This window comes from Thalassophryne amazonica, chromosome 15 (assembly GCF_902500255.1).
Source record: "Thalassophryne amazonica chromosome 15, fThaAma1.1, whole genome shotgun sequence".
Lineage (NCBI taxonomy): Eukaryota > Metazoa > Chordata > Actinopteri > Batrachoidiformes > Batrachoididae > Thalassophryne > Thalassophryne amazonica.
Genome location: NC_047117.1, coordinates 19,699,813 through 19,727,317, shown reverse-complemented (window position 1 = coordinate 19,727,317; position 27,505 = coordinate 19,699,813). Strand labels below are relative to the sequence as shown.

The following is a 27,505-nucleotide window of genomic DNA, read 5'->3' as shown; positions in this document are numbered from 1 at the left end:
TTCTCGGCGAGGAGGTGGAGTTGCAGTCCGGCCTTTATGGTGATGATGATGAAGGAGTGACAGCTGGTGCAGAGGATGAATGACAGCTGTCACTTCTTCTGGGTCTGGCGCCCTCTCGTGCTTGGAGCCCGCACTCCAAGCAGGGCACCCTCTGGTGGTGGTGGGCCAGCAGTACCTCCTCTTCAGCGGCCCACATAACAACATTACTCCTATCCACTGTTATTTTTCAGAGCTGTGTCCTTTCAGCCAGCTTGGCCACATGTGCAATTTGCGCATGGCACTCAGCCCAGTGGGCTCACTACTGCACATGGAAGAGACGTCAGACACTTTGTCCTCAATCCCTGATGTTTTTGAGAGATTCTTTCAATGTTTGGATCCAGAAGTGCACTGAGAATACAACAAAGCTGTCTCTAGACATCTTTTTAACAGGATCCCTTCACAGCTTCACAATGCGAATGCATAGCTGCATTCCCACAACCCTCATTTTGATTTTACCACAACTGCATTAAAATAAAATGCCACTATTATGTAAACTATACAATTAATCCACGGTTCACATTTGCCGAACTGTGGCATGCGGACTGTACAGATAAACTGTGATCAGTTAGACGACTCATCTACAGTGGCAATATTTTATTTTTGCATGCTAACAATTGAAATCCTTGCTCTGCAGTACATACTAAAGGGTTAGAATTTCAAATCTTCACGGGGAAGAAACAAAACTAGCTGTTAATGTCAGAGATCTAATATCGCCCATAACTCATTAATTCTCAAGCGACCAAGCTATTTTAGCGACTAATATGACAGAGTGGGGTTATTTATGACCCCATTGACTTTATATTGAAATACTTCTACATAAGTGGTTGTTTTAGGGTTCTTCATATTTATTTCACTCTCTAATATATTTGTCCATCATCATTTTCATCCTCACTCTGGGCATCAAGAATCAGTCTCAGTGCTTGTGCTGTCGTAAATCTTGCTATTCTAGGTCTGTTGAACATGCTTCCTTGCAAAACAGTAAAATATAATGATTAGAGTTGGCAAATTACAATAACATCTGAAGCTAAGTCGTCAAAAATCTCAACTGATCTTCCCGGGGTCACAAGTTTGGATTACACTTGCCACACGGATCGGCCAATCTTTGCAAAATTCTATGAACAAATGCAGGATAAACAGATTGACAAATTCATGGTAGGAAACCTTTTTCCAATTGAATTTAAGAGAAATGATGCACAAAATATATGCCCGGGGTCATATATGATCCCACTCAGTTGCTTGAGGGTTAAAGTCTGATGAATGGAAAAGCACCCCAAACATACACAAAAACCCAATGATGTTATCATCGGACTTTTGTGAAGGACGAATTTTTAAGGCTGAATTCAGACTTTTCCATCTCAAGTGATCATTTGGGTTTGAAGATCGTGTGTTAACAGCTGAGCAGGGGAAAGCTATCTTGAGCTTTCACAGACACTGAGTTATATACTGTATGAGTGGACAAGAGCAGAATGCTGATGGGTAAGAGGCACATCAAGGTCAGACAAATCACTTTGACACACAATGCAATCATGTACATAGAGACTTTTCACACTATTACAGCGATAATTTACAACAGGGAGCAAAGAGGAACCAATATTGGCAGGTGGGCTGAGAGGCTGGAGATCAAAGACAGCCAATTTAAAACCCTGCATGGCATGGCGTGACACGAACACAACAATCAAGTCCTCAAATATGCTGGCAAAGACTATAAAGGATGCTGAGAGCAGAGAAGGAAAACAAATGCAGCTGCTGGTAATTCCATTTAATTTTACTACAGTTTTACTGGAAGAGACAGACACTCCACCCGAAATGGTTGACTAGGCTTAATTGACCATTCCCCTCCACTGAGGAATGGCCTCTGTTGTTGAGTGCAAAGGAAGCAAAGAGGAATGAAATCCAGAGAGGGATGTGTCCTGGATAAACACTGAGAACAGTTGGGGATAATCGCCTTCACTGATAAAGACTGAAACGGAATAAATCTGCTGCAGATCAAGTGCTGCAGATTCCATCGACACAATGTTTCCTTGTGTGTCTGTGTATGTGTGCGCTGCGCGTGTGTGTGCAACAGCAGGCTGAAAAACAGGGTGGTATCACAAAAGCAGTTGAGCGCGCTGATGATATGACTCATCGTGGGCGTTCAGACTTGCACCACCCAAAACGAAGCCACTGCAGCTGTAACTCAACAACCTGTCAGCCACATATTATTCCTAGCCTTCCTGTTCCACGCCCACTTGATGACCATGGCTGAGAACCATTCAGATCGGCAAACCCTGTGACTGATATGCATGTAATCACATCCTGACGAAATGTCAAAATTAGTATCTGGTAAGCTCGGCAGTAATGAAAATCTGCATGCTTTTTTTCCTTCCTCTGTGGTCTGTTGTGCCGAATACAAAGAAATGATTAACTTTTTTTTATATCTAGTCCTGTTTATGTGGATTTTAATCACACATTCATCACATTCAAGCCAAATTATTTTATTTCCTGCCAAGATTCAACAGGGGGAGAGCCAAAAAATTTTAATAGTAGTGCACTAAGAATATTTAGTCCAAAAGCATACCATGGAAGCATTTACAGTAAGCTGTGAGGCTTTTTAACACCACTGCACAACCACTGCCTTACTCTTTAATGCAAAGTATAAAGCTGCAGCACAGGGCTGCACCAGCTATGAATACTAACACAGCATGCTGATATGTGCTGTGTAATAAGTCTGCAAAATGGCTAAATATACGAAATCGAAATGGAGCCTGGCCAGGATGTTTTTATGTGGTGCAGCTGATGTTACCAATCACAAACCATCAGGTGCAGAGATGCAGGTTTAATGCTAGACAGGCACTTCTTAATGTCAGTTTGTACCATTATCAATGTACAAAGTGTTTCCAGTGTGCGCGCGATAAACCAGAAAATAAAAATAAAAAACTTAATTGAACTGAGATAGTGACCTGAAAGTGTACAATGAATTAACAGCCACGCAGAGGAAAGCAAACTGCTAAAAACTAGAGAGTTAAGCAGGCAGAACAGCAGTTAAACCTTACCTTTCCTGTGATGGCCGACCAAACCTTCAGCGTGTTATCATCAGAACCACTGACGATGCGGTTGCCACAGAACTGGAGACAGGTGATCACATGATCATCATGTCCTTTCAGGACCTTTGAAACATAACAGATGAAAAGAGAAGGAAGATTAGAAGAAGACGCATGGCTGACAATGACAAGTCTTAGGTCATGAGCTTCATGCATCAAAGCAAAAGGTAGAGAGATGAAAATGCCATTACATCGGGCAGGTGCGTGCAGCTCCGTGTTTGTAATCTCTGCCGGCTAATTCTGAGACTGCTAATTCAGCAAATGACACAGTGCACTGCTTATTCAAAGAGGCCTGAAGAGGTTCATCAGCAGCAGCCCAAAACAACCTGCAGCTGCTTCACAATACGCAAAATCCACAAGGCCCATTAAGGACCAACAACCACACAAGCACAGACAGAATCATTCTGCACCATTATCCTTCCACAAAACAGCTGACATGTCACTAACTTGCCATCAACGCCACACTTGAGGCTCTTATTGAAGCAGGTTTCACTGACTCAGATGTATAAGAAGCTTACTGGACTGCGCTCAGTCTAACCCGACAGTGCTGGACCAAATTTTAGCCTGACAGAAAATGCTACCTTGGGTGATTTGAGGTCTCCTCTCCTCCAGTTTGTGTCTATTCTGTGCTGCCTGATGTAGGCACTCTTCCAGGGACTGTGGGTGAAGCCAGGTTTGACTATCTTCCTCTTCTTGAGTGGCAGAGGCTCATCGATGCCTGTTAGGAGAGTAGGTGAAGCAGATAACAGCAGACTGTGATGTTCTTTGTCAAAGTGCTTCTTGTAAAACTGGAATAACCGTAGCTTTAAGCACAGCATTAACCACGGCGGAAGCTCCAGAATGTTCCCGCCGGGTGGGTGCGCATTATTCATCTACATCTGTTGCAGAAACTCTAGACTCACCCTCTTCCCTGCACTTCTCCCTCCACAGCAGGTTATCTTCTGCCAGGATGCGCCAATAGCGACATGTCTGGGCTGCTTGGAGGAGATCCTTCGGTTCCAGGAACGACAGCACATACAAAGCCAGCTATTGAAAGACAAGGGCGAGGAATGTGAGACGTGTAAACAGAAAAAAAGGACTAGACAGTGGACCCATTATTACCAACAGGAGGTAGATATGACAGCAGAAAAATAAGATGAAAGAGGAGTTCTTGTTCTTTGCCCCCACCACGTTCAACTTTGTAGCAACTAAACTGCAGTGGCACAAAAAAAGGAACCGCTGACAAAATTCTGACTACACACTGGGTAATAAAAGGGATTAACAGTGATGTTTAATACTCACAATGTGATTGTCAAACATTAAAGGATACTACAAAACTACAATGTCATAGGTGCAATAGAACATAATCGGTATTACAACCCCAGCAACAAAATACACAATGGCAGGTTCCTACAGCAGATAATGCTGAGGCTACATTTCATCAAACCAAAGCCGGCTTTAATGAGCACAAAATATGCACCTCTGTGCAATGGATAAGCTTGCACTATAGTCTGCACCTTTGTCCAAATTCAAATGGTACATCGCTGGACAAAAAAAACAAAAGATGCCAACAGTGCACAATGTGAGAAGCAACTACAGAATCTTGCTGTGGAATGCAGCTGTGGGATCAAAATACAGCAAGGATTTCACAATCCGTGGAAATGTTCTTCAGTTACATTCTAACACAATGATAAATTCCAATCTTGACGGCGGACATGTGACAGTTAAACCATCAGATCCCAATGTTCTTGTACAGATTACGGGCAGTTGTGGCGCGCAGAGGATTTCCCTCCTCCTTATTGCAAGTTTAACATTAAGGTTTCGCGTGTCAACCTCCTGAACATGATCAGGTGTTACATTAATTTTGTTGATTTACTTTTTAAGCAAACTATCTTGCCCGGAGGAGATGCATGGCAAACCTTTACATGCATCTGTCAAACAAAAGCTATGACAGCAGACATGAACTGGGATTCAAGATGTTTGAAATTATACAAAAAAAACTGGTGGTTACTATAATACGCGCACCTCATTAGCAGCATATCGGGTCTGGAAGCATGCACCAATGCTGCTAACATTACAGGCAGTGCACTGGTCCATCTCAACTTCTCGAAAGCATCTATCTGCCACAGCCTGGTGATATGTGGGCATCCCCTTGGCCTTTTCTGTTTGTTGGGCTCTTCAGCACTGAGGCAGCTGTGTGCTGGAACATGCCCAGCAATGCAACTGATACACCTCAATCCGAGTCTCCCTAAGTAACTGTTAGAGGTATCTAAGGAGCCTCTGAAAAGACCTATTACCAAAGATTTTTAATTGCTGCCTTAAATCACTGGTTAGTCTCACAATGATACAGGTAGACAAACAGCACCAGACTTGGACCTTTGTTCTCCTGCGCAGGTATTGGCATTGCCTCTGTCCAGAGTCTCCCAGTTTCAAACACCAAAGACACAGAGACATGAATGTCACTTCCAAGACAAATGTAATTTGACACTTTTACCGCACACAGATACACTTCTGATGGCTGACCCCATTAAGTCATTGAAAGCCGGGATCTTACTCATGATCCCAGACACTCCAACTCCTTACTCAGCTTCTCAGGTGCTGCAATCAGGGCATCTATTGATTCCAAAGATTCCACCATTATCCGTAAAGTCAGGATCAGTAAACCCCAACATGGAGTCTTTTGCTGAATAACTTCAACATCATGTACATTAGGTCCCAAGAATAGTCCTGGTCAAATTTCTTGACAGCCCTACATATTTGTCCGGTACTCCAGCGTAGGAGATAGATTACAAAAATCACCAAAAAGAAAACAGAATGAAAGGGGAGAAGGCTCCACCTCTCTCGGAGGTCCCACTATGAACATACGTGAAGTGGCATAACCACAGTGGAGCAAGTGGTGACTTGACACCTTGAATTCTTGCATGGTGTTGCCTCATTGCTACAGACCAACCTCCTCTTTTTGTCCACATTTCTCCTTTCATCCAAGCACCTGCCAGGCAGAGACGAGGAATGTGCTCAGCACAAGCTGATATCATGAACTGGGGCTGTTTTGGAAGCATCCCTCTTGTGATCTTATCATCAGGGTGGCACTTCACATTGTTTGAATGATCAGTTATGAAGCAGAGGAAAAACAAGGCACCTACTGTGGAAGCTGTTTGTTTCCTCTAAATGGGGGAAGGAAACCTGTGACAGCAGTAGGGTTGGAGAAGATGCTTCTTCTCTGCTAGCTGCGTTCAGTCAGGAAAAAAAAAAAAATAAAACAACGGGATTCTCACGGGAGCTCGGGTCAGAAGAACAGCAGAACTGGAGAAGGTAGACTAGACAGGAAATGGTAATTTGGAAACCACGACGGAGATTCAGAAACTCACTTCTTTAGGCAGCAGCGAGATGAAGTCTCTCTGAAACTGCGGCTCGATCACCTGCATCATGTGCTTGACCTGTGTGGGTTCACAGCTGTCAATCAACTCATCCAGCGCAAGCAGCTTTTCTGGACCAGTCCAGCTCTGGAACACATAAAAGAGAGACACATGCTAAAAACACCAATAATGAACTGCAAATTGTAAAAAAAAAAAAAAAAAAAAGAGAGATCAACGACATGAACCCTGTGTCAAACCCAATACCCCTGATGCAGTCAAATGCTCAAGCAATCATGTGAACAAACTACAGCTGCAAATAATGATTATTTTCATAATGAATTCATTTCTTGATTAATCAGTTAGTGGTTCAAGCCAGAAAATGATCAAAAATGTCAATCAGTGTTTTCCAGAGCCCGAGATGCCCTTAAATGTTGTGTTTTTTCCACAACCCAGGGCTGTTCAGCTTACTGCCAGAGAAAAGAAACCAGAAAGTTTTCACATTTAAGAAGCTAAAAATCTGAATTTGGGAAAAAATAAAAATGACTCAAAGAGATTAACTGATTGCTTAAAAAAAAAAAAAAGCTGTCAATTAAATGAATAGGCGCTTAATAAATGATTAATCATTGCACCTTTAACACACATTTATCACAGCTAAAATGCAAAGTTCAAAGAGCATTTTGACAAAAGGTGAATGAAACACCTGTGGAGAAGAAAATCATTGGTTCTGCAGTTGCGTTTTACATTAGCATGAGCCTTTCATCCGAGGCAAGAACAAAACTAACAACAAAAAGAAAAAAAAAACATGACAAAAAGCAGCATAAATCATTTTAATATATAACATAATATATATATATGCGGTGCATCCAGAAAGTATTCACAGCACTTTATGATTTTTCAGTATACAAACTGCACCAGCATATAAGTTGCAGGGCCTCCCAAACTAGTAAAAACTTGCCATTTAAAAATAGCCGTATATATATATATATATATATATAAATAAAAATCTGCACCAGTGTAAGCAGTATATGTGCCATTTTCAACCACAGAAAGTCATTACAATTACTGCAAAGAATGCATGTTACTGACCAGTGGCATTTTCTAGTTATACTGCCCATACGGTATCTCCATGATGACAAAAAAAGAAAAAAGAATGGGCAAAGGTGATGTTGCACAAATCTTCTGCTGCCATTCGGGCTGCTTCACCTTAAGTGTGCTTCTGTAAGCCTTTTTGACAGGTTTGATACACACACTTTCATTGGAGTGACTTGAAAACACAGTGCCTTGTAGTGTGTCTGAAACATTAATTGTCCCTACATTCAGTCAGCGGCAGCTCAGCGCTACCTGAGGCGCCCGCCTATCTTTAGCAAACCAACACTTTAGAGGAAAATTAGAAGACTGGCATTAGGAATAATGTTTCCATCAGAACTCTGCAGCGCCGTTTCTCCTGGTTGAATATTCAGTTGTTTAGAGCTGGCTGCAGAAAAGTGCTTTGCATTAGACACAACAACCGCAGCGGTTTTCCTCTGAGGAACGCTGAAATCTAAGTGATTAGAGGCTGCACAGCTGTGTGGAAAAATCCTGGAGCACGCAAACCCACCTGTAATTTGGCAGCAAATCACTTCATCACTTCATGATGGATTCAGTTCATGTTCTTCACGCAGAGTACACTCTCCTTCCTTCTGGGAGAAGGTACAGAGTTCCTCGGAGTAGACTGAATAGATTTAAAAATTCATTCGTCCCCATGTCTATTAAATTGTTAAACAATAATGTTTAAAATTGGAATTATGCAATATTTATGGTGTTTCTCCTGACTCCTGTCATGTTAATTTGTTATGGATGTGGTTGTGTTTTTATCTGTATCGTTTGTTTTCTCTTTTCTTGTAAGGCACCTAGCATGAGTCCAAGACAAATTTCCCTGAGGGGACAATAAAGTGTATCGTATCGTATCGTATCATCCAGAGGTGCTGCTGGAGCATATCAGGATGTGAGTGATGGTGACTTTGACTTCATTGTATGTCTAGTATGGAATCCAAACATATTGACAATGTTTGGTCATCACTAATATTACAGGAGAAGACTGAACTGGAGAATGTACAGAATGTAGGAATGAGGTTTAATTACGCAACTGAGTTTGATTTTCAGATTAAAGACTCATGTGGCAGTTAAGCACTGAACGCCGGCACAAAGCAAACTCACCCAGACGCTCAGCTGCACCAACACAGTCAACTTAAACTTTTAAGTAATGAAATTTATGTTCATCAGTTTTCATCAAGGCCAAAATTTAAATATCATACTGATCAGAAAAACAACAGCTCCATCAACCTGTTTCCATAAAGACATTGAGTGAAAGTCCAACTGCCAAACGTTACTACTACTACTACTACTACAACAACAACATTTTGGACATGTGGTGCATTTCTCTAGGCATGATCCAGTGAGTTATTAAATCCATCATTCAGGATTTGGCATCGTTGACCAATATTATTTCTAAGATGACCCGCATCCATAATTAGCATAAACAATGCTGCAGTAACTTTCCATCCTTTATAGTAGACATAGACTGTAACATCTGTTTAAGAATACCATAAGTGTGCTTTTCAGTGTTAACAGGTAGGGCTAATTCCAATTCAAGGCTACACTGCCTGTGGTAATGTGGTGGGCCAGAACAACAAGGCAGCAATTAGCTTTGAGAGTAAGTGAATACTGATTGGAAACATCTGCTTTTTCATAAGCTTTTGCTCAAGTTTTTAGAGTCGCTTTGGAAGAGGCGAAACACAAAAGAGTCACAAGAAAACTAACATTAATATAAGAACTCACTTGAAATGTTCGGAGCCATTCTTGGAGACCCGTGGGTGGCTGAATTGAGGTGATGCGTCGTCTCTGCTGCCCCTGACCATTAGCTGTTCGAATGTGACCAAATGTGGTGGGAGTAGCTGGACAAGGAACAATTCCTGTCGGGCTGCAATTTACGGGAAGGACAAGAGACCTTAAAACTGCTAAAGGAACAAGGTGTTTGTAGTCAGAAAGTCTACTACAGATATAAAACTCAGGATGTGAACGCAGGATTTCTAATAAGAAACATTCAGGAAAAAAAAAACTGGCATCACACACACTAGAGAATAAGCACATTTTGCAGATATTACGGAAAAGTTCAGTTGTCGTCTGCCTTCAACTTTCAGTCAGAATCAGTATGTTTATCGAAGCTAACAGTACAATGTGAAGCAGCAGTTGTAGTAACCAAACTGAACAAAGTGAGCAAAAATTACAGAAGGCCATGTAATACACCATGCAGGAGGGTACCACAAATCTGACTTTAAAGACAGTTTTCTATCTATATGAGACGCTTGGAATAAGAGGACAGCACTTGAGACAGGGTGCAAATATACAGAGATAAGCCTACAGAGTTATATTAGAAGAAAGGCAAGTGTTTGGAGTAAATGAAAATTCAGTAAGGTATATCTTCTATTATACATACCAATTCTAAGGTAGAACTCTACTAGTGTATACTAAAGTATATCTAAATATCTTACAAAAGAAGAGTAGAGCCACTTAGGTGCCTGGTCTTGAGAACCAGAGATGGTAGGTTTAAAAGCTTTTTTTGTCAGAATACACTGTCGTCTCAACTCAAAGAAACACTGGTTACTGTGGACATGCCTGTACTTGCACATTTAAATTACAACAGAAGACAGTTTGATAGTACACAGTAAATTTTGCAGAGTAAAATATACTCTGCCAGGATAATATTTGGTCCCAGTCCAAAGAGAGTTATTAATATACTCTATCATTGTGCTTAATCAATTCTATCACAGTGTAAAATCAACTCTATCATGGTGTGAATGACTCTTATTGGAGTTGAATAATGTGATTTGACAAGACGGTAGAGCTGATTTCACTCTATAGAGTATATTTAACTCTATTTGGACTGGGACCAAATGTTATCCTGGCAGAGGATATTTTACTCCACAAAATTTACTGTGTAGGGATTCTTAATGGTACAGCAAGCAGGCCAGTGGGATATGGAGCTGGGCAACCCACATGTAGATGTGGGTTCCATTTCCAGTAACAGCATCTGTGGGTGTCCTTGGACAACACATTTCTTTTGCATTGACCACCAAATGTAAATGGTCCTGGGGTGTGCTGGAGAAGTAATGTCTAGCAGACTGCCATCCCATCCCGTGAGAGTTGTACACTCTAATCTGCTTCACACTGTGGAAACTGGTTGATAAGCACCAACAGCAAAGGGACTCGGGGCCAATTCACTGGTTTCATGATGGCACTGTCTAATGTGCAGGATTTGAAGTCATCATTAAACATCAGCTCTGTACTTCCACAGGAATGCCCTCTGAGGTTTTTGCTAGGGTTGGGACAACTAATGAAAATCATTATTCAACTAGTTGGGTACCATTAGTCATTGAATACTCGACAACTAAATTTGACAATGAATGAATTAAACCAATTTCGAATTTTCATGGTGAAACTCAAATGTGACACTAATTTGAACAAATATAACCACAAAATCACAAATTAAAAAATAGCATTAGCATGAAGACAATACCTGCATCCATTTACTAAGCGTAGACTACCCATTTGAGCCGACTAATTCACCTGCCAAGGTTCACACACTTTATTCACTGAGTGAAGAGAGTGGTGGCAGCTGCAGCAGGTCTATTCTTTTAAGAGTTAAATGAACTTAATAAATGGCTGTCAACTAGTCAAGTAATAAAAAATAGTCAACTCGTTAGATGGTAGCTAGTCGTAGTTGACTATTATGACTAGTCACCCTATCCCTAGCTTTTGCACATAACACCTCATGCAAGACATCCTTTACTCCCCTTATCAACTGCAAAATTCTTTTCTTGTATTTGTCATAAATTTAAGTTACAAAGACATCTTATCAGTTAAGTTATGCGAAACAGAAAATGAAACCTAATTTAAAAACTATTAAAAATATCTATAAATTTCACAAGCATACTAAACAATAGTAGCATTTTCATATCATGGTTTATGTGTGTGATATAAAAGTATACTGCATACACAGAATTTTCCCCCCAAATACTTCACACACATCAGTGAGAGCCAACCACCTCTACTGGTGGTTGGCTCTCACTGCGGTATTGTATCACTTCCTGTTCCGGAGCACAGCGGTGTTTTTCTGTATCTGTTAGCTGTTTAATCTGCGCAGTTAGATTGATCTAGTTATCTAGATTACGATTTGTTTCACAGTGTAATCTTCACGTGCCTTAACTAAAGCACTCCTTCTGCTGGATCACCTCTAAATTATTTACACATTATTCACTTTGCGTGTTTTTAGGAATCCGCTAGCTTAGCGCAGCTACTAGCTCTTAGCCGGTTTAGCATGGCGGCTTCTCCTGTCTCTCCCGCACTTTTCTCCTCTGGGTGTGAAATGTTTAGTTATTCCTCGGCCTCCTTTAGCAGTAATGGTACTTGTAATAAGTGTAGCTTATTCGTAGCTTTGGAGGCCAGGCTGGGCGAATTGGAGACTCGGCTCCGCACTGTGGAAAATTCTACAGCTAGCCAGGCCCCTGTAGTCGGTGCGGACCAAGGTAGCTTAGCCGCCGTTAGTTCCCCCCTGGCAGATCCCGAGCAGCCGGGAAAGCAGGCTGACTGGGTGACTGTGAGGAGGAAGCGTAGTTCTAAACAGAAGCCCCGTGTACACCGCCAACCCGTTCACATTTCCGTTTTTTCCCACTCTGCGACACACCCGCCGAGGATCAAACTCTGGTTATTGGCGACTCTGTTTTGAGAAATGTGAAGTTAGCGACACCAGCAACCATAGTCATTGTCTTCCGGGGGCCAGAGCAGGCGACACTGAAGGAAATTTGAAACTGCTGGTTAAGGCTAAGCGTAAATTTGGTAAGATTGTAATTCATGTCGGCAGTAATGACACCCGGTTACGCCAATCGGACGTCACTAAAATTAACATTGAATCGGTGTGTAACTTTGCAAAAACAATGTCGGACTCTGTATTTTTCTCTGGGCCCCTCCCCAATCGGACCGGGAGTGACATGTTTAGCCGCATGTTCTCCCTGAATTGCTGGCTGTCTGAGTGGTGTCCAAAAAATGAGGTGGGCTTCATAGATAATTGGCAAAGCTTCTGGGGAAAACCTGGTCTTGTTAGGAGAGACGGCATCCATCCCACTTTGGATGGAGCAGCTCTCATTTCTAGAAATCTGGCCAATTTTCTTAAATCCTCCAAACCGTGACTATCCAGGGTTGGGACCAGGAAGCAGAGTTGTAGTCTTACACACCTCTCTGCAGCTTCTCTCCCCCTGCCATCCCCTCATTACCCCATCCCTGTAGAGACAGTGCCTGCTCCCAGACCACCAACAACCAGCAAAAATCTATTTAAGCATAAAAATTCAAAAAGAAAAAATAATATAGCACCTTCAACTGCACCACAGACTAAAACAGTTAAATGTGGTCTATTAAACATTAGGTCTCTCTCTTCTAAGTCCCTGTTGGTAAATGATATAATAATTGATCAACATATTGATTTATTCTGCCTTACAGAAACCTGGTTACAGCAGGATGAATATGTTAGTTTAAATGAGTCAACACCCCCGAGTCACACTAACTGTCAGAATGCTCGTAGCACGGGCTGGGGCGGAGGATTAGCAGCAATCTTCCATTCCAGCTTATTAATTAATCAAAAACCCAGACAGAGCTTTAATTCATTTGAAAGCTTGACTCTTAGTCTTGTCCATCCAAATTGGAAGTCCCAAAAACCAGTTTTATTTGTTATTATCTATCGTCCACCTGGTCGTTACTGTGAGTTTCTCTGTGAATTTTCAGACCTTTTGTCTGACTTAGTGCTTAGCTCAGATAAGATAATTATAGTGGGCGATTTTAACATCCACACAGATGCTGAGAATGACAGCCTCAACACTGCATTTAATCTATTATTAGACTCAATTGGCTTTGCTCAAAATGTAAATGAGTCCACCCACCACTTTAATCATATCTTAGATCTTGTTCTGACTTATGGTATGGAAATAGAAGACTTAACAGTATTCCCTGAAAACTCCCTTCTGTCTGATCATTTCTTAATAACATTTACATTTACTCTGATGGACTACCCAGCAGTGGGGAATAAGTTTCATTACACTAGAAGTCTTTCAGAAAGCGCTGTAACTAGGTTTAAGGATATGATTCCTTCTTTATGTTCTCTAATGCCATATAACAACACAGTGCAGAGTAGCTACCTAAACTCTGTAAGTGAGATAGAGTATCTCGTCAATAGTTTTACATCCTCATTGAAGACAACTTTGGATGCTGTAGCTCCTCTGAAAAAGAGAGCTTTAAATCAGAAGTGCCTGACTCCGTGGTATAACTCACAAACTCGTAGCTTAAAGCAGATAACCCGTAAGTTGGAGAGGAAATGGCGTCTCACTAATTTAGAAGATCTTCACTTAGCCTGGAAAAAGAGTCTGTTGCTCTATAAAAAAGCCCTCCGTAAAGCTAGGACATCTTTCTACTCATCACTAATTGAAGAAAATAAGAACAACCCCAGGTTTCTTTTCAGCACTGTAGCCAGGCTGACAAAGAGTCAGAGCTCTATTGAGCTGAGTATTCCATTAACTTTAACTAGTAATGACTTCATGACTTTCTTTGCTAACAAAATTTTAACTATTAGAGAAAAAATTACTCATAACCATCCCAAAGATGTATCGTTATCTTTGGCTGCTTTCAGTGATGCCGGTATTTGGTTAGACTCTTTCTCTCCAATTGTTCTGTCTGAGTTATTTTCATTAGTTACTTCATCCAAACCATCAACATGTTTATTAGACCCCATTCCTACCAGGCTGCTCAAGGAAGCCCTACCATTATTTAATGCTTCGATCTTAAATATGATCAATCTATCTTTGTTAGTTGGCTATGTACCACAGGCTTTTAAGGTGGCAGTAATTAAACCATTACTTAAAAAGCCATCACTTGACCCAGCTATCTTAGCTAATTATAGGCCAATCTCCAACCTTCCTTTTCTCTCAAAAATTCTTGAAAGGGTAGTTGTAAAACAGCTAACTGATCATCTGCAGAGGAATGGTCTATTTGAAGAGTTTCAGTCAGGTTTTAGAATTCATCATAGTACAGAAACAGCATTAGTGAAGGTTACAAATGATCTTCTTATGGCCTCGGACAGTGGACTCATCTCTGTGCTTGTTCTGTTAGACCTCAGTGCTGTTTTTGATACTGTTGACCATAAAATTTTATTACAGAGATTAGAGCATGCCATAGGTATTAAAGGCACTGCGCTGCGGTGGTTTGAATCATATTTATCTAATAGATTACAATTTGTTCATGTAAATGGGGAATCTTCTTCACAGACTAAAGTTAATTATGGAGTTCCATAAGGTTCTGTGCTAGGACCAATTTTATTCACTTTATACATGCTTCCCTTAGGCAGTATTATTAGATGGTATTGTTTAAATTTTCATTGTTACGCAGATGATACCCAGCTTTATCTATCCATGAAGCCAGAGGACACACACCAATTAGCTAAACTGCAGGATTGTCTTACAGACATAAAGACATGGATGACCTCTAATTTCCTGCTTTTAAACTCAGATAAAACTGAAGTTATTGTACTTGGCCCCACAAATCTTAGAAACATGGTGTCTAATCAGATCCTTACTCTGGATGGCATTACCCTGACCTATAGTAATACTGTGAGAAATCTTGGAGTCATTTTTGATCAGGATATGTCATTCAAAGCGCATATTAAACAAATATGTAGGACTGCTTTTTTGCATTTACGCAATATCTCTAAAATTAGAAAGGTCTTGTCTCAGAGTGATGCTGAAAAACTAATTCATGCATTTATTTCCTCTAGGCTGGACTATTGTAATTCATTATTATCAGGTTGTCCTAAAAGTTCCCTAAAAAGCCTTCAGTTAATTCAAAATGCTGCAGCTAGAGTACTAACGGGGACCAGAAGGAGAGAGCATATCTCACCCATATTGGCCTCTCTTCATTGGCTTCCTGTTAACTCTAGAATAGAATTTAAAATTCTTCTTCTTACTTATAAGGTTTTGAATAATCAGGTCCCATCTTATCTTAGGGACCTCGTAGTACCATATCACCCCAATAGAGCGCTTCGCTCTCAGAATGCAGGCTTACTTGTAGTTCCTAGGGTTTGTAAGAGTAGAATGGGAGGCAGAGCCTTCAGCTTTCAGGCTCCTCTCCTGTGGAACCAGCTCCCAATTCAGATCAGGGAGACAGACACCCTCTCTACTTTTAAGATTAGGCTTAAAACTTTCCTTTTTGCTAAAGCTTATAGTTAGTTATAGTTATAGTTATGCTGCTATAGACGTAGACTGCTGGGGGGTTCCCACGATGCACTGTTTCTTTCTCTTTTGCTCTGTATGCACCACTCTGCATTTAATCATTAGTGATCGATCTCTGCTCCCCTCCACAGCATGTCTTTTTCCTGGTTCTCTCCCTCAGCCCCAACCAGTCCCAGCAGAAGACTGCCCCTCCCTGAGCCTGGTTCTGCTGGAGGTTTCTTCCTGTTAAAAGGGAGTTTTTCCTTCCCACTGTAGCCAAGTGCTTGCTCACAGGGGGTCGTTTTGACCGTTGGGGTTTTACATAATTATTATATGGCCTTGCCTTACAATATAAGGTGCCTTGGGGGCAACTGTTTGTTGTGATTTGGCGCTATATAAAAAAAAAATTGATTGATTGATTGATCTTCAAACGCATAGTCCAATTAAGGGTTGTGGGGAGGCTGGAGCCTATCCCAGCAGTCATACAGCGTGAGGCGGGGTACACCCTGGACAGGACACCAGTCTGTCGCAGGGCCATATATAGACAAACAAACACAGTCACACCCGCATGCATACCTACGGACAATTTAAAGTTTCCAATCCACCACCTAACCTGTTGTCTCTGGATATGGGAGGAAGCCGGAGAACCCTGACAGAACCCACGCAAACACGGGGAGAACATGCAAACTCCGCACAGAAAGGCCAGGTGGGAATCATACCCGTGGCCTTCTCGCTGTGAGGCAACAGTGCTAACCACTAAGCCACCGTGCTGCCCTTTTGCTTGAAAAAGTGCTCCCAAGACAGAATTTTAACTTGGAGACATCAAAGTATGCAGATTTTGGTTCCATTTTCCAATTTCCCTGTTGCAAGTAGATTAAAAAAAACAGCAGCACAGGACTTGAAAGGATGTGTGTACTCTTCTAACGTGAGGGCAGCCAGCGCTGCCCGTACAGTGGACACCTTCAATGCTTCAGAATCTACTTGCTGACAGCAAAATGGTAAGCTGGTATCGCTTTCATTATTGATTCAGTTTTAATGGGACGAGAGGCTGACATAGGGCCAGCTACATGGCAACATTTACAGTCAAGTGGCTGTGTTCAGACTGAATTTTAATGTGACTACACATGAACACAAGCCATTAAATATTCAGAGCTGGAGGAACATCTGGGACTGCTGACTGGATGCTGCAAATACACAATAATTTCAGGCATCATTGTGTGGCGTTTTGGTGTATTTTGAAAATACATTCAGCATTATTTAGTTGAATTGTGTTATGAATGAATGAATGTGTGGATGTGGAGATGGAGGTAAAGATTTGTAAATTTTAATTCCACCCATTCATTTTCCCCCTCAAGTATGTGAGGATAAAAAAAGCATGCTGCTGCAGCGCAGAAAAAAAAAGCAGAATTGAGAGTAGGTGTGTCTACGGTGAGGAACTGAAAAGACTTATGGGTGGATTATTGGTCTCTTTACCTTGGGTACTCCGGGCCTTTGCAGGGCTTTTTTCCAGAAGGGAAAGATCGGACCTCTGGGCCATGGTCCAATTTTCTCTTCATCTGAACAAGACAGAAGACACAAGAAATATGACAAATCATCACAGGAAAACACTCGAAAAAACTCATTTAAACCCAAATCAGAAACTTAATTACTGCTTTATCTAAGAAGTAAAGAATAATAAAAATGTACAGATGAATACAGTCAGAATTAGTCTGGAGAAGGCAGGTCTCTCAAATATCTTTTTTCCTGTATCCTCATCCCTGACTTTCTTAATGACACGGAGCACAATACACCTCAACTGCAAATAAGATGCCAATGTTTTCCAGGGGGAAAAAAAATGCGGTAAAATATGAGAAACCGTGGGTCATGGTTGGCTTGAAGAAAAAAAAAAAAATCCAGGAAATACTTTGGTTAGAAGTTACAATCTTTTAAGATTACACCTCACATTCAGCATCATAAACCCACAATTGTGCAGCTGCATTACAACAGATTTGTGCAAACTAAACGCCATTAAGGTAACTCATTACATAACAAAGATAGGTAGAAGTGATGTGGATGAGACTCCTGAAAAGAATAAGACGGAAGGATAAAATAAAGCGAGTGCTCATTCCACAGTGATGTTTGATTCTGATTATCTTCCACTTAACAGCCACAAGAAGAGAGAGAGAATACCAGTGAACAGGACATCCCATGATAGCCATAAGCTAACAGTCATTCACACCCAAATATACGATTTCGTATTGCACTCAGCATGTTCATGCAAACATAGAGCAGGAAAACATGTTCTGGGAGGACAGAGAGTTCCTTCTCTGGCATTAATGTTTTATATAATGATAGTAGAGGTAGTAAAAGTAGAAGAAAACAACAACAGCCCCAGGCTGGAGGTTCCTATTCAGAGCTGCCTGCTCTTCAATACCTGTTCATTCACACAAACCCAAATCCCTGTTACCACCAACCCTACTGTGCCAACAAGAGGTCTCTGTGTAAAAAAACCCAAAACAAAACAAAAAAACATGGGCAAGCCAGTTTTCCTCATCCCGCAGGAAATGTTCTCACCACACATATAAGTGATCGCCATCCAATCGACAATTCCTCAAGAGCAATTCAGCCAACCACTGATTTAAGGAGTCTGGTCAAACTAAAACGCACGGTGCCACAGTCTGACTTTATTCCTTGATTAATTAAATATGTGGCATGATTAAGAGAAAGCTTAGTGATACTTCATCACGGCCGACCTGAATTAAAGCCATGATTATCCGCTGAGACGGACCGTCTCTGCTGCTTTCTTAGACTTTGCTGCCTTGTACAAATCATATGGTGCTGGACAGACAACAGAGATATTACTGTGCCCAAAAGTGATCTATTCTTGCACTGAAGCATATCACATTATCATAAGATTGTCATTACTCGTGGTGCAGCAAATCATCCCACCCCTTTGAGGGCATGTATGCACTTGTAGACCAGAAAAACAAAGCTCTATACTCAGTGGCTCCACTGTGACATGATTACACGTCTCTCCTCTACAAGATATGTGTTTTTGTTTATCACTATAATTTGGTTTGTGTGTACATGCACATTTGTCCTGCCAGCATTTTCAGCCCCAGGACTATATCGAGTGGTGGGAATGGCACGCAAAATATCAGACAAAAGATGAACCTTAAACAGCATGTGAAAAAAAAAATTTACACATACATACATACATATTTTTATATATATATATATATATATATATATATATTTTATTGCAAGTGTTACAAACAGGGAATGATAATGTGAATGTCAGCTTTGAAAATGATAAAGAACATTTAATAAGACCAGTTGACAGACTGCTACAGCAGGGTTCATAGCGGCATGTGTACTAGTACTGTATCAACCTGTACTATGGGTTTGGTGACCACTGGACATCAGACTGAGCTGGACTGACCAATGATTTGTGATTTTCTTTTTTCACTGTGTGAAAATATTTTGGTGCTAAAAAGTCTCAAAGATGTATAAAGAGAAAGGCTACAGTTATGAAAGCATTGAGTCATTATTACATCAGAACAGTTCCTCGTCTTTTTGGTTAAAATTCTGTTAATGTGTTATTAATACAAACACCTAACATTTTGGTAGATATCCATGTCTGGGATTTGTTTTAAATAACTTTTCTGAGCTGAAATAATTTTATGGATCAACACGAATAAGTAAAATAACTAAAGCCATGTGTGTATTAATATGTTTTCACTATGCTAAGTGATCTAAACAGTAAATGTATCCATTTGAACTTTATGCTCAAGTCACAATTTGTTAATACTGTCATACTGATTCAGAACACCAACGCCATGCTATGCTATTCATGCTATGCTAACTGGCTAAAAACAGCTGCCAATGTGCGGGCACAGTAACATAAAACCTGAAGAAGCTCCCTAGTTTTTCATAACATATGCATTTAAATGTAAGCAATGCCACTTTTGGCTTATTCTAATTAATCATGGAAAACAAATGTCTATACTAAAAGAAATGTCTCACACCAAACTGAATCATATCGAACCAAATTGTTTTATAATAAAAACTATCATCCCTGAATCGTAACATAGCCCGTGTATCTACATATGGATCTGATTGTTTTTGCACACCCCTACTAACCTCATATGCATCATCAGCATTAACCTGCAGATAAAATTAAATTTTACCCAAAACAATAGTTAAATCATTTTCCTCTATAATGTGAAATATTCAATTCATTTGTATAGCACCAAATGACAGAGGTCCAAACAACAGTGGCCCGAACTCAGCTATAATTAGCCAACAATGGAAAAAGTGTTCATAGCTGTATTTCAGCAAGAATAAATAAAACTGCAGCTATTGCTGTGTTTGACCTGAGCAATTTATAAGCATGTTAAGACATACTTTCTGCTGCTGTGAACAAAATAAAAATGTAGCTGACCTGATTTAAGGCTGAGCGCAGCCCACTTTCATTCCTCATGTAGAATTTAGCTAAAATAAATGTAATGTGATACATCTGTTTTTCTATTAAATGCTCAATCAATCGCACAAAAACAAGTGGGGAAAAAACAACAGTGGAACATAATTTTAGAAACAATAGATACAGGCCTAGGAAAAATTGTTTGAAGTAAAGACATGAAAAATTGTTACCATACAAAATCAGAGATGCTGGAGGACAACAAACCCATCTATGAACTCTAAAGCCCAGCGAGCAAATAGATAAATGATTGAGTCTATACACTCGTTTGTTAACACAATAACTCAAAAACAATAAATGCTACCATAATGTAAGTCATAACATTACATGAACATCTAATGAGGGCAAGCCCTTTTGCATAGGGTGAAATTTGATGCACCAGCAACCAAAAAGCAAGTTTTATTTACCTTTGTACTGCCACCTGCTGGATGGCTAATGAATGTTGTATTGCTTATGGATTAGAATCAGGTGTGACTGCTAGTGAGAGAATCAAACCTTCACTCAGAAACATACTGAATGAATAAATGGATAAAGAGGTGGATCGTGGGCAAGACTGGGACAAATGAGACCAAACAGGCCGTTCCATCATGAAGTTACCACGCAAACTAAGGCTAAGACAGTAGCTGTAGTTTGGGTATTTGATTCATGAAGATGTTTGAGGACTGGGCGGTGGGTTTGGCTATTAAAAACGATAAAAAGCATATTGCCTCGGCAATTATAGTTCAATCAGTGAAGACAACATCACAAAGCTATCAATACCTGTTAGTGCAAATTGTGCTAGCATACAAATTAATTCCTAAAATTTCAATCAATGTAAATACTAGAGCACCAACTTCTTAGATGGTCCTCTAGCACAATTAAGAACACAATAAGCCGCATTATCTCAGATATTTCAAATAAAATGCTTAGAACAGACAAAGAATATCCAGTCCAGCAGTTAGTGGTCAGCCGCTACCCTAGCGGCGGTTGACGCTAGCAGTGGCCATCTGCACACACGCACACAGACACACCGGAGATTGATGCCTGGACTTATCACACATAGCAACAGGACAGAATCACTGCAAAACAAGATGCGACAAAACAATCTTAGCGCGATTATGTTAATTTTGTAAATGTTGGAAGCCAAAAGTACAACTGAAATCAAAATTCAGGATTAGTGAACATTTATGCTCTCAGATCACGTCCTTGTCCATGGTGAAATTATTAGACGATGTAGGGCTTTGGATTTAGAAATAACACAAAGTAAGTGGTGAGAATCCTGTAAGTGCTACAAAAATGTTTGAAGTCTTTGGAGACATGCAGGTTTACCAACCTGGCAGACAGACATAATAGGGATAAGAATTTGAACAGGGTTTCATAAGTTATTCCAGGTTATTAAAACTCTACTCTTGTTCTTGAAAACCGTGATCTCACTGCAATGGCAGTTCAGTAGCTAGGGAGCAACTGGGTGTGTGTGTGCGCGCGCAAGAAAGGCGAATGCTAGCTTTGACGGCGTATATGTGAAGAAGCAAAGTGAAAACCTCAGACTATATGTGGGCGTCAAAAAGCATAACCACCCTCTTGAGTTTCAGCCTGGGAAAAGGTAACTGGACACCAGAAGGGAATGCCACGTTTGTAAATCAATACTAATCAGTCGCCCGTCCTCTGGAGTTCTTATCTGACTAAAGGCACAGCAGATGGATGCAGCGTTAATGACATTTTAAAGACAGCAATTACTCTTGTATAACGTGCCGATTCATTTCAGTGAACACAGCATCACACTGTATCAGCCATCTGAAAAAAAATTCTATGCTTCAGATGCTGCATCGAGCTCTGAAGACCATCAACCGTGTCAGTCAACTGCTCAGGAGAACCTGAAATGTTTGATATGAAAACAAACCAAGTGTCAGGATTTGACAGGGTGACAACTTCAAAGCAACCAGAAAAGGGCAGTTGATTGTGCAATTAAAATTAGTTCATCTTAAAATTTCAATTTCTGGCTTTATAGGCAGAAAATAAGAGTGAGAAACTACTGATATGCTGCAGACAGGACACATCTACTACCACAGCGATGCAAAAAATAACCCAGAACATGGAATTTCTACATTCTAGGTTCCATTTAAGATTCAGAATGATTACAGAAAAATCAATCTGGTTGTTATTTCATACACTTCACAGTGGATTCACTTTTCCATTTTTGTTTGTACTTCATCTTTCCTATGAAGTGAGCATCGTTGGAGCATAATAACCCAAAGGACCGTCTCCGTCACACCGCCTGACATAGTGACCCATTATCTGTGACTGGGGCCTGAGGTGGGCACAGCACCCTGTCAGGAGCAGGCTCCTTCAACAGGCAACCCTCACATGCATCACAGCAGCGGTTTGGTCAGTGCCAAATAAGCACCACTGCATAATGTGCTCATCATAATCCTGCAAACTAGGAAGGACTGCGGCTCCATCCACCTGCATTCATGTAAAAAAGACAAAAACCTGCATGCATTATGAATATCACCACAGCTGCCACATATGGATTATTACAGTGCATCAGTGACAGTGTCACGCAGGTAGGAACCACCACACTCATAACCAGTGTGACGTGCAGGTGCACAGAGCACAAACGCAGAATGGGATAGTCAGAGGGGCGACTCACTAACGCAACAAACATGTCAACAGCTGCACACAATCGCATCTTTAAACGATCCTCAAAGTGCGCTGTACATTTGATCGGAAGCTGGGGCGGCTCATTTACAAATCCCGTCTGTGTGACCAGCTGAAGTTAGTGTGAAGGTGATATTTGCGCTGACACGAAGGCCCTGGCGCTTAAAGGCGCGTCTCTGGGGTCTGCCACGCCGCTGTGCATCCTCTGCAGTGGCCGCACGATGTGCCCAGAGAGGCACGTCAAAGGCACGGAGGGCGACACGCCAGAGGAGGCGCGGATCATACTCACTTTGTAGAAAATCATCTTTAAAGTGCCGTAGAACCCCATGGTGGCGATCCGCGGTGGGGGGTTTCCTCTTTCCTCGCTCCTCTTTCAGTGACCGGCGGTGAAGTCCAGCTCGGTGCGCGCGGCGGGGAGGTCGCTCTGACTCGCAGGTAAATCCGACGGCGGCTCTGATGTGGACATGCTCGAGCGCACGTCACCGAGCCGACTGACGCGCGCGCCGTAGATTCCCACCCCGGCAGGAGAGCTCCGCCGCGTCGCGCTGACTGAAAACGGGGCTCCGAAAAACAATGCGACGCCGCAACGATCCCGGAGGCTTGTGCACCCGCCGAGCAGGGAAGACGAGGAGGAGGTGAGGGAGAAACGGGGAGGAGTGGAGAGGGAGCGTCAGAGCAGTGCCCTCCTCTTGCACGACGGCTCCTCCGAACAGCATCGGATTACAGCCTCCCCGGCGGAGAAGGATGGAATGGTGCAGTCCAAGGCGCACCGTGCTCAGCGCATCCTCCTCCAGCGGAGCACCGGGACACAAGCCTTATTATCCTCCCGGAAAAGCGAACCAACACTTGTTGCAGAACCAAAATGCCACATTCAGCTGCTGCCCCACCCAAGCACTGCACCACATAGCCCTTCAACTTTTTATTTTACGCACAATTTCACAGGGGGGCGCAAAGCGCCACAGCTGTCTTGGTGGCTTCCCTCACTAATCTGCTTCATAACACAGTAAGGGTGCAAGGGGTCACAAAACACACCATAAAACCCCTTTTTCCACCATGCCACAGCTCACTTTTTCTTGTCTTTTTTTTTTCCCTTTTTTTTTTTAATCAGCAAAAAAACCAAGTAGGGAGACTTCCCAGAATTTAATCCATGAGGATGAAGGGGGCAGTAGCACCAATAATTACAAATCCACAATATGCTCAAACTAACTCCAGTAACCTACACTGTACCTGTCAGCACATTAGTGAAACAACTATGCCTGAAGAAATACACAGAGCTAGGTATACTTTCTGTAATATACTATCTTATATTCAACCCTGCACTCGTTGTAAAGTTGCACAAATCAGTTTATTTAAAGCAGATGCTGTGCACTGAAAATAGTCCCAATAGAAACTGAATATTCTTACCAGCAATGCTGTCAGTAATTGTAAATTGCAAAAAAAAAATAGTTTATGCAGCACAGTAAGTTTGTTGCCTCTTGAATTTTTACACATTTTAATTTTTATGACATTAACTAAATAAAATAATTCTGGCTTCTTCATATTAATATTTTCTGAAATTATGGCCTTAAAAACAAGTGAAAACAAACCTCTACAATATGAGGGGGGGAAAAAAAAAATCAAACCCCAAACAACTACATGCATAAACATGTGCCAATGTAAGAATACCACATTTTCTAGACTATAACTTGCATTTAAAAAATAAAAACGTGTTCTGCTAATCTTAAGACAGCTAACATTTTCTTAAATAATGTTTAACGGCCAAAAACATTTGTACACACTATAATTGTATTTGTTCGTGTTGCAGCTCCTACACTAATCCAATAAGAGAAAGTGGCATAATATGTGACAGCAACAAGCATCACCTGGAGCAGGTTCAGAAGCAGGAGGGAGAGTAAATGCATTAATTTAATTAAAATTATTTGGTTTTTTAAATATATTTCTTATTTAATACTTTATGCACTGTGAATAGTAAGTAAGTCCCTTTGGCTGCTCCCTTGTTTTCACTCAGGGTCGCCACAGCAGATCTGAGGTGGCTCTGCATGTTGAATTGGCACAGGTTTTACGCCGCGTTACATGGAGAAATGTGGCAGGGGTGGGATTTGAACTGGGAACCTTACGCACCGAAACCTAGCGCACTAATCACTTGGCCACCGCCCCTGCTACTTTATGCCTTGTGAAGAATAAACTATATTAAAAGTAGTGTTTAATTACATTTTGTCATTCAATTATTTATGAATATCTTGATAATCATCATCTGATCTTGGCATGATAAACTTTTTGGGAACCTACATGTTTATGCTTCAGCATATTAAAATTCTATTTTCATGGTGGTGGGGGGGGGAGAGACAAAGTTAAGTTCATAAAAGTTAGTGGTTATCAGTTGCATTAGTTAAGTATGTTTGTGGTTTAGCATTATCACTAAACTTTTCACATTGGCAGATTAGTGGTAACTGAAGCTAACTCAAGTTAGCTGTGCCCACCAGTGATTCGTAGTCAAACAATATTAGACTACTATAAATTCCTGGATGCTTATGTCCTGTACTGAGATATATATATATATATATATATATATATATATATATATATATATATATATATATATATATATATATTCAGCATATCTTGTTATCCACTTGATAAGAGAATTATCACTTTGATAGAACGTTTTGCTTATAGACATATTAATAATGATAGTTGATCTGAAAAACATCTCAAAAGTATATTTAACTGGAATATGGCTTACTCCATGGAGCCATATTTGGGTACACATCATCCTTAATCACAATATTGCATTACCTGTGCCAGTAAAATAAACTCAGTTACACTTATCAAATTATGTGCTTTGCAGTTTGCCCAGACCAATGCGTCCTGTGACACTTGATGGATGGACTCCGTAGCCAAGTGTTGCCTACCCCGCTTAATATTAGTTTGCTTGTCTCCCTAAATTTAGCTGTCCAGGAGTCAGCAGTGGCTGCATAATGCATCAAAGGAAGATACTTTTTGTTTTTCTATAGCGGCTGAATAGATGCTTGTCATTTAATTGATGATTTGTATGTGACATGATATCAATCATTCATCCCATTTGCCATTGTGCTCCATAGTGTGCAATTTTGGTTCCATTTAGCATGCAAATTTGATTTCATATGATCTGTACCATTGCACGCTTCGACCACCGCACACGCACACTAACGGCTACAGCGATTAGCAGCTTATTTATGCTGCTCATTCTCTTAACACAAAAGAAAAACAAATCCACTACGCCATGCCATCTGGGATGTCTCTAGGTGAAGTAGAACCGCTGTTGGATGAGGAGTTCGAAAAATTTCTATCGCAAATTTTCGCTGGACTGAGAGAAGCAGACGGCAGTGTACACAAAGAAGTCAGTGCATGGCATCAGCTTTGGACTACATTGTCAGGATTGTTTTTGAACGATCTGACTGATTTTGCAAGATGACCGAGAACAATTTTGGATTGGATTGGTATATAAAATTTGTGTTGGAGTGTTTGAAACCTCCTGATGTCAAAGGACCAGTGATGCACACCAAAATGCAAGTCCCTTTTGTCTTGTTTATAAATTAATAAAATGTAAAATTATTAGTCGTTATATAAAACAAATAATGTTTTCTTCATTTGTTCAATGGTAAGAATATTTCATGAGGTAAAAGATGAAATGTTCCATTCAACGAGGCAAAGCGGAGTTGAACTGAGTTGAAAAAAGTCATTATTTGTTTATACATATATGAAAGCAAAAAAAGTGGTAAATAATAGACCAAAGCATTTGCCACTTAACTGTAACAATGCCATTCCTACTGAACAGTTTCAAGTGTGTAACAGTAAGCAGTCTACATGCTACTACATTCTTATATTTTTTTTCTCTTTTTAATTTGTGTTCTGAATATATCTTTCTCCATTCTGTTAAATTTTATGTTTATTTTATTTTCTTCCCCAGACCTTTCAAGTCTGCGCATGATTTACTCAGGTTTATATTTACACTTGAAAGGCTTGCACCTTACCTTTCGTTGTAATTGTTACAATGACAAAGAATCTGTATCTGCATCTGTATGCACATGTTTAATGATTCATTCATTTAATGTTAAAATATAAAAGAAAACAGTTGTTTTTTTTATTTGCCACAGTGACAAGGACAAACCAGATATTGATTTACTTTTAACAATGGTGACAGACTCATTTATTGAGAAGAGGTACAGCAGTGTCTGGTAACACAGACAGATATAGCTAGCCTCATGACAGAACTGGGTGAAAACATGGTCTCCTGTTTGTTTAATAAAATCAATAGGAAAAAAAAAGCAATTAATTTATAAATTATTCACCAAAAAGCCAGTTCTAAGATACCTGTTCAAATGTCTGTCCATTACACAAACCACTGTTTTTGGATCATTTTTATGGCTTTTATGAAGGAGAAAAAAAACAAAACAAGTGAAGTTTAGTAAATACTCTCTCCTTGTACAATTGAAACGTGAAAACTACAGTTATTTTGTAAATACACAGGAGTGCAGTGCAAGCCTAAATGTCTGTACATTACGTCAACATAAAAGTGCAAATTGCCTTCTGACTGATATTCAAGCATTTATTTAGTCAAAAATATAGTATTCCTTACATATTTTATGAGGAATCTGCATCATACTTATGAAAGTTTGCTAGTTAGAAAAG

The 27,505-nt window shown here is 40.5% G+C and overlaps 1 protein-coding gene across 4 annotated transcripts in view; it reads right to left on the bottom strand.

Annotated features, from left to right (window-relative positions):
* fbxw7 (F-box and WD repeat domain containing 7) overlaps window positions 1–27,505 on the bottom strand; it is a 204,298-nt gene that overhangs the window by 21,056 nt on the left and 155,737 nt on the right. For 3 of the 4 annotated variants that reach the window (XM_034188291.1, XM_034188290.1, XM_034188292.1), the window contains 6 exons: window positions 17,212–17,294; window positions 9,272–9,413; window positions 6,467–6,601; window positions 4,022–4,145; window positions 3,701–3,837; window positions 3,072–3,185 (listed from right to left, as the gene is read on the bottom strand). In XM_034188291.1, coding sequence (XP_034044182.1) covers window positions 3,072–3,185; window positions 3,701–3,837; window positions 4,022–4,145; window positions 6,467–6,601; window positions 9,272–9,413; window positions 17,212–17,294 — 735 coding nt within the window. Of the gene's footprint in view, window positions 1–3,071; window positions 3,186–3,700; window positions 3,838–4,021; window positions 4,146–6,466; window positions 6,602–9,271; window positions 9,414–17,211; window positions 17,295–23,123; window positions 23,631–27,505 lie in introns of those variants that run through there. The other variant, XM_034188293.1, reaches the window with a different exon arrangement.